This window comes from Anomaloglossus baeobatrachus, chromosome 11, assembly GCF_048569485.1.
Source record: "Anomaloglossus baeobatrachus isolate aAnoBae1 chromosome 11, aAnoBae1.hap1, whole genome shotgun sequence".
In the NCBI taxonomy this organism is placed as follows: Eukaryota; Metazoa; Chordata; class Amphibia; order Anura; family Aromobatidae; genus Anomaloglossus; species Anomaloglossus baeobatrachus.
The window spans coordinates 101,575,065-101,582,896 of record NC_134363.1 but is presented as its reverse complement, the minus strand read 5'-3'; the positions used below and the strand labels follow the sequence as shown (position 1 = coordinate 101,582,896).

Genomic DNA, 7,832 nt, shown 5'->3' with positions numbered 1-7,832 from the left:
GTTTGATGACCTTTAGCACCTTATTATGAATTCGCAAGTATTATTGGAGTATGTACTATCACCCTGGGAGTGTCAGAATTAAGGCGTAAGCCACACGGCGAGAAAAACAGTGCGAGTGGAGTGCGATAAAACATCGCATTCCACTCGGACCAATATTAGCCTGTGTGTCAGCGCACATGAGCGATTATTTTCTCAGCCCTAATCAGACCGAGAAACAATCGCAGCATGCTGTGACTGTAATGCGAGACTCTTTCTCTCGCACCCATTCAGGTGAATGGGGTGAGAGAAAAATCGCACAGCACTCGCAGTACACCGGTGTACCACGCATGCAGAGCGAGAAACGCAATAGCCGGCTACAGAGGAGAGAGGGAGATAAATCCCTCCTGAGAGCCGGCCCTCCCCCCGCAGCTGAGGTCTGCTTGCACGAACGGACCTCAGTTGCAAGAACACACCCATGACACTCGGCTCTGCTGTACTGCCAGCGTGAGCCCAGTGTCATGCAAGGGGATCGCAGTAGTACCCGTGTGGCCCCAGCCTTAGCAACAACCTGTTTTTCTGCCATGTGGGGCCACCCACTGGCCAATTGTGATATTACTGGTTTTTAATACCAATTAATGTTATATTTTACCAGTGGTGGTTTGTTTGCACATAATCTTTATATAGTGACACAGGTCTGATATAAAAAATGGGGCTGTCGAGGGATCAAATCAGGCTTCATCTGCTATGAGGTTAAGGACAAGACAGAATGCCCTGTAATCGAGTTTCAGTAGTTTGAATTTAAAATCCTTTCTTGTTGATTCATACTAGTTTATGTGCAATCACTAGTCATTGTGTCATCTATCAGTCACCCACCATGTGCATACGTCAGTAATCTTCATATCTTGTCGTATACTAAATGTAGTTTTTTTTCTTCTGTTATAGCTGTGATGAAAGCCTAGGAAGACACAAACGCAAATATGGGTAAGACTTTACATATAAAATATGAATACCATACAGTTTTCTTTTTTATTTTGCATAAATACGTACAAGAATTTATTTTTGTATTTGATTAAGTGGAACTTTTTTAGAGTTTGTTCACATTGAGTTTTGTTGACGTAGATTTTTCTAGCTAAACATTTTTCTATGTTTTTGTCACTTTTTTTCTGCATCGGGCACTTTTTCTGGTCTTGTTGATTCAGTAATCAATGTTCATGATTTTTTGTCAGGCAAAAATACATCAAGATTTAACATTGCTTCTTTTTTCTACATTGAAGAAAACATTTACATTATCAATAGAAAGCTTTGTGAGCACCTTCCTGCCCCATGACACCCATTTATATTATGAGTGGGCAACACTTCGCCCTCCAGGCGTACATGTATAACGTAAAGATGGCACCGACTTAGAAACTGAGGTTCCGCCACTGGTATCCGGACCAAGCGGTAGCATCCAGCCAGGCTTCTGCAATGGCAGGCACCAAATTCTGCAAGTTATTGACAGAGGGAGTATCTGTCAATAGGGAGTATCTATATCCTCGTTGCCACCCTTCTCCATGACGTGATCACAGGGTGCTGATGATTGTTATACCAATGACCTATAGACTTACTAAAAAAGTAAAAAAAATAAATGTTTTAGAAAACCAAAAAGAAGTAATTCTAAAGGGATTGACTACTGTTGGAAAAGCCACTTTTTCTACACAAGTACAGTGCCTACAAGTAGTCTTCAACCCCCTGCAGATTTAGCAGGTTTGATAAGATGCAAATAAGTTAGAGCCTGCAAACCTCAAACAAGAGCAGGATTTATTAACAGATGCATAAATCTTACAAACCAACAAGTTATGTTGCTCAGTTAAATTTTAATAAATTTCCAACATAAAAGTGTGGGTCAATTATTATTCAACCCCTAGGTTTAATATTTTGTGGAATAACCCTTGCAATTACAGCTAATAATCGTCTTTTATAAGACCTGATCAGGCCGACACAGGTCTCTGGAGTTATCTTGGCCCACTCCTCCATGCAGATCTTCTCCAAGTTATCTAGGTTCTTTGGGTGTCTCATGTGGACTTTAATCTTGAGCTCCTTCCACAAGTTTTCAATTGGGTTAAGGTCAGGAGACTGACTAGGCCACTACAACACCTTGATTTTTTCCCTCTTGAACCAGGCCTTGGTTTTCTTGGCTGTGTGCTTTGGGTCGTTGTCTTGTTGGAAGATGAAATGACGACCCATCTTAAGATCCTTGATGGAGGAGCGGAGGTTCTTGGCCAAAGTCTCCATGTAGGCCGTGCTATTCATCTTCCCATGGATGCGGACCAGATGGCCAGGCCCCTTGGCTGAGAAACAGCCCCACAGCATGATGCTGCCACCACCATGCTTGACTGTAGGGATGGTATTCTTGGGGTCGTATGCAGTGCCATCCAGTCTCCAAACGTCACGTGTGTGGTTGGCACCAAAGATCTCGATCTTGGTCTCATCAGACCAGAGAACCTTGAACCAGTCTGTCTCAGAGTCCTCCAAGTGATCATGAGCAAACTGTAGACGAGCCTTGACATGACGCTTTGAAAGTAAAGGTACCTTACGGGCTCGTCTGCAACGGAGACCATTGCGGTGGAGTACGTTACTTATGGTATTGACTGAAACCAATGTCCCCACTGCCATGAGATCTTCCCGGAGCTCCTTCCTTGTTGTCCTTGGGTTAGCCTTGACTTTTCGGACAAGCCTGGCCTCGGCACGGGTGGAAACTTTCAAAGGCTGTCCAGGCCGTGGAAGGCTAACAGTAGTTCCATAAGCCTTCCACTTCCGGATGATGCTCCGAACAGTGGAGACAGGTAGGCCCAACTCCTTGGAAAGGGTTTTGTACCCCTTGCCAGCCTTGTGACCCTCCACGATCTTGTCTCTGATGGCCTTGGAATGCTCCTTTGTCTTTCCCATATTGACCAAGTTTGAGTGCTGTTCACAAGTTTGGGGAGGGTCTTAATTAGTCAGAAAAGGCTGGAAAAAGAGATAATTAATCCAAACATGTGAAGCTCATTGTTCTTTGTGCCTGAAATACTTCTTATTATTTTAGGGGAACCAAACAGAATTCTGGTGGATTGAGGGGTTGAATAATAAATGACCCTCTGAATAAACTTTTCACAATTTAAAAAAAAAAAAAAAAGAAATAACATTCTTTTTTGCTGCAGTGCATTTCACACTTCCAGGCTGATCTACAGTCCAAATGTCACAATACCAAGTTAATTCCGAATGTGTAAACCTGCTAAATCTGCAGGGGGTTGAATACTACTTGTATGCACTGTATGTGTTTTGTTTTTTGTCTTGAATACTAGAAGACTGTTATAAACCTACAGACAACGTCTTGAAATTGCCCTTTTCAGTACCTTTTACTTAATGGGAAAACAATAAAAAGCTAAAAAAATTATAAAATTCTATATATCTATATATATATATAATTGCCTTATTCTGTCTGTCTGTCTGTCTGTCACCAAAATGACGTCATTACAGTGACAACCGTCGCATTGGCCGCTGGGCTCGGCCTGGCCCTGCCCTCCTGCACGGATTGGTCGCTGGGCTCTGCCTGCCCCCCCCGAACGGATTGGCCGCTTGGCCAGGCCCCGCCCCTTCACGCATTGGACGCTCGGCCTGGCCCTGCCCCCCGCACGCATTCCCCGAACCCACACGGAGCCCCGACTCCAAGGTGAGTGCTGCACCCCCGGGAGCCCACACCGGCAACCAAGCCGAGACATGCCCTCACGTTGCTGGGGTTGCCGGCGTACGCTGGTAACCATGATACACGTCAGGTAACCATGGAAGCCACTTTGCTTAATTACCCGATTGTGTACCATGGTTACTAGCGTATGTTGGCTCCCTGCCCATTCAGATTGTTGGTCTCCCGCTGTCAAACACGCCAATGTGTGCTGCACAGTAGGAGACCAACAAGCAAAAAGTGAACCAGCACTGTCGCTTTGAATAGTTACCTGATGTGTACCATGCTTACTAGCTTACCCCGGCTCCCGGCACACGTGTCCCCTAGCCGGCGTACGCTGGTAACCATGATACACATCGGGTAACAATGGAAACCGCTGTGCATAGTTGCCCACTCGGCCACGCCCCCACACACTCTGCCCGCTCGGCCACGCCCCCCACACACTCTGCCCGCTCGGCCGCGCCCCCCACACACTTTGCCTGCTTGGCCACGCCTCCCACACACTCTGCCCGCTCGGCCACGCCCCCCACACACTCCGCCCGCTTGGCCACGCCTCCCACACACATTGGGCACCTATACACCTCCCCCCAGGACTACTCCACCTATTATACTCCTCTCCCCCAGGACGACTACTCCTATTAGACTCCTCTTCCCCCAGGACTACTCCTCCTATTATCCTCCTTTCCCCCCAGGACTACTACTTCTATTATACTCCTCTCCCCCAGGACTACTCCTCCCATTATACTCCTCTCCCCCCAGGACTACTCCTTCTATTATACTCCTCTCCGTCCAGGACTACTCCTATTATCCTCCTCTCTCTCCAGGACTACCCCCCCCCCCCGAACTACTCCTCCTATTATTCTCCTCTCCCCCCAGGACTACTCCTCCTATTATCCTCCTATCCCCCCAGGACTACTCCTCCTATTATCCTCCTCTCCCTCCAGGACTACTACTCCTATTATACTCCTCTCCCCCAGGACTACTACTCCTATTATCCTCCTCTCTCCCCAGGACTACTCCCCCTATTATCCTGCTCTCCCCCCAGGACTACTCCTCCTATTATACTCCTCTCCCCCCAGGACTACTGCTCCTATTATCCTCCTCTCTCCCCAGGACTACTCCTCCTTTTATCCTGCTCTCCCCCCATTATCCTGCTCTCCCCTTGCCGTCCTGCAGAGCCAGTTTCTAGCATTTGCTCTGCAGGACGGTCTCCTGCAGAGCTGGCTTACTCTTTTTGTCCCCTCCGGGTTTTCGGCCTCTCCCTGACCCTGGGGAAGGGGATTTGAATTCCCCTCCACTTTATTATGGAGCCGACCCTGCTGCTGCGTTGCCAGTTATATTTCCAGTTTTGGCAAGCACTCGGCTCTGATCTGCTCGTGTCTACCCTGATCCTGTCCCGCTACCGCTTCTGTCCTCCAGCTCTCCCAATTTCCTCCCTGTGCCCGTGTCTGCATTCCCTGACCTACCCGTGACCCCCTCCATCTCATCCACTTATTCTGTTCTTCTCCTCCTGGTGTTCTGTCCTTCTCCCTCTGTTTACCTCCCTCTGTGTTACCCACCTTCTCTTCTCATTCCCATCCTGGTTATTTAGTTCATCCCTTCCTACTGAGTGAGTCCCTTTGTGTACCGACTTCGGCTTGTGCTTTTGACTCTCTGTTTTCCCTTTTGTCCTGACATTACCTTTCAATGCATTGACCTCGGCCTGTTTGATTATTCTCCCCTAGGTTCTGCGCCACCTAGTGTCTTCTTTTATTAGTTCCTATCTGGTTGTGCTTGGGCGATACCTGGTGGTTCAACCCCGAACTACATCAGGTTAGCATCACAACTAGTCTGGTGCTTCTCCCCACACCACTCCACGTGATTGACAGATTTGCGGTTTGTGCATTCTGACTGATCTGGCAGGTTCCCTTTAAGCATAAATAATACCATTATAGTACTGCCCACAGAGTAAAGTTAATGTCACTTTTTACCGAAAAGTCAATTGCTTTCAAAATCCAACAAACCAAACCTAGCATAATTGTAAATGTTCATATTTTACCATTTGCCACATGTTACTTTTCTGAACAACACTTTTGCAGTCAAAATGCTCCCTATACCACTTGATAAATGAGTTGAGGGGTATGATTTTAAAATGGGGTCATATCATCGAGGTCTTTTATTTTCTCACCTTAGAATCTCAGCATTTGTCAACCAATGCTTTTGTAAATTCCCAAATCAAGCCTCAAATATGCATGGTAATTTTTCACTCCTTACCCTATGTTCAGCCAACAGATTGGGGCCAGACACAAACTGGGCACCACATAATAAGGTGCTCAAATGGCATATCCTTGTATATTCTGTACAATGCAGCAAGAACATTTTATAATCTTTTTTTTTTTTTTTTTCTGTCTTATATACAGTTGATACGGAAAGTATTCAGACTCCTTTACATTTTTTACTCTTTGTTTCATTGCAGCCATCTGGTAAATTTAAAAAAGTTCATTTTTTTTCTCATTAATGTACTCTGCACCCCATCTTGAAAGACAAAAAACAGAAATGTTTGAATTTTTGCAAATTTTTTAAAGAAAATTGAAATATCACATGATCATAAGTATTCAGACCCTTTGCTCAGTATTGAGTAGAAGCACCCTTTTCAGCTATTACAACCATGAGTCTTCTTGGGAATGGTGCAACAATTTTTTTACACCTGGATTTGGGGATCCTCTGCCATTCTTCCTTGCAGATCCTCTCCAGTTCCGTCAGGTTGGAGGGTGAACGTTGGTGGACAGTCATTTTCAGGTCTCTCCAGAGATGCTCAATTGGGTTTAGGTGAGGGCTCTGGCTGGGCCGGTGAATAATAGTCATAGAGTTGTTCTGAAGTCACTCCTTTGTTATTTTAGCTGTGTGTGTGTCGCCCAGAAAAGGGGGTACTCGGTCCCTGGCAGCAACAAATGAGAATGTCACTCTGGTGGCCGTTGCCCGGTCCCGTGCCCTGGGGAAGCTTAATGAAATGGCAGGGGCTATTTACAAGGGATAATAAAGTTAATGTTCGTGATGCCACCTGCGGTAGTGCGGCAGGGGAATAGGTGCCACCGCTGCTGCTTATGAGGGACTGGGGCTGATGGAATCAGCAGCAAGTGTGTTAACACCCTCCTCAGGTAGGGTAAACCCCAGTGTCCTCTAGGTGCTGGATGTGGGGGACACTGCAGGAACAGCCTATGAGACCTCTTGGTGTTGGATGAGGTACACAATGCAGGAAACAGGGACACACACTGCTGGTTACTGTGGTGCCTGAATGAGGTGCAGGCTGAAAGGAATCCAAACAGGCAAAGTCTGAGTGAAACAGAGAGCCTTTACTGATGATTTACATTGTGCAATGTGTGCATGATATTGTAGCAAACATTAGATACCTGTACTTTAGGCCATTCAGATCTATTTGACCTTTTTGGGTGCTTGTAGAGAAGTGATCCTTTTATACATAGATCTTGAAGAAGACCCTACTTGGGTTGAAATGTTGGACAGTATACAGGAAACAAAATAAAATAAATTTTGAGCACCACTTTGGACTCTTTCATATTTTCTTCTAGTGTGCTGGAGTATATCTATAGGTCTAGGAAGAGTTCTGGTGGTCCCAAACATTTTCCGTTTAAGGATTATGGAGGCCACTGTGCACTTAGGAACCTTGTCTACTGCAGAAATTCTTTTGTAACCTTGGCCAGATCTGTGCCTTGTCACAATTGTCTCTGAGCTTCTTGAGCAGTTCCTTTGACCTCATGATTCTCATTTGGTCTGACATGCACTGTGAGGTCTTATATAGACAGGTGTGTGCATTTCTTATTCAAGTCCTATCAGTTTAATAAAACACAGCTGGACTCCAATGAAGGAGTAGAACCATCTCAAGGAGGATCACAAAGAAATGGACAGCATGTGACTTAAATATGAGTGTCTGAGCAAAGGGTCTGAATACTTACGACCATGTTTTATTTCCGTTTTTTTTTTTTTTTTTTAAATTTTGAAAAAATTTATACATTCCTGGTTTTTTTTCTGTCAAGATGGGGTGCAGAATGTACATTAATGAGAAAAAAATGAACTTTTTTGAATTTACCACATGGCTACAATGAAACAAAGCGTGAAAAATTTAAAGGGGTCTGAATATTTTCCGTACCCACTGTATAAG

The 7,832-nt window shown here is 45.3% G+C and overlaps 1 protein-coding gene across 1 annotated transcript in view; it reads left to right on the top strand.

Moving 5' to 3' along the window:
• Positions 1-920: 920 nt before the first annotated feature.
• LOC142257230 (sacsin-like) overlaps positions 921-7,832 on the top strand; it is an 84,045-nt gene continuing 77,133 nt past the window's right edge. Inside the window, exon 1 of the mRNA XM_075329383.1 lies at positions 921-960. Within this exon, the coding sequence (XP_075185498.1) occupies positions 957-960 (4 nt within the window). The 5' untranslated portion in view covers positions 921-956. The remainder of the gene's footprint in view (positions 961-7,832) is intronic.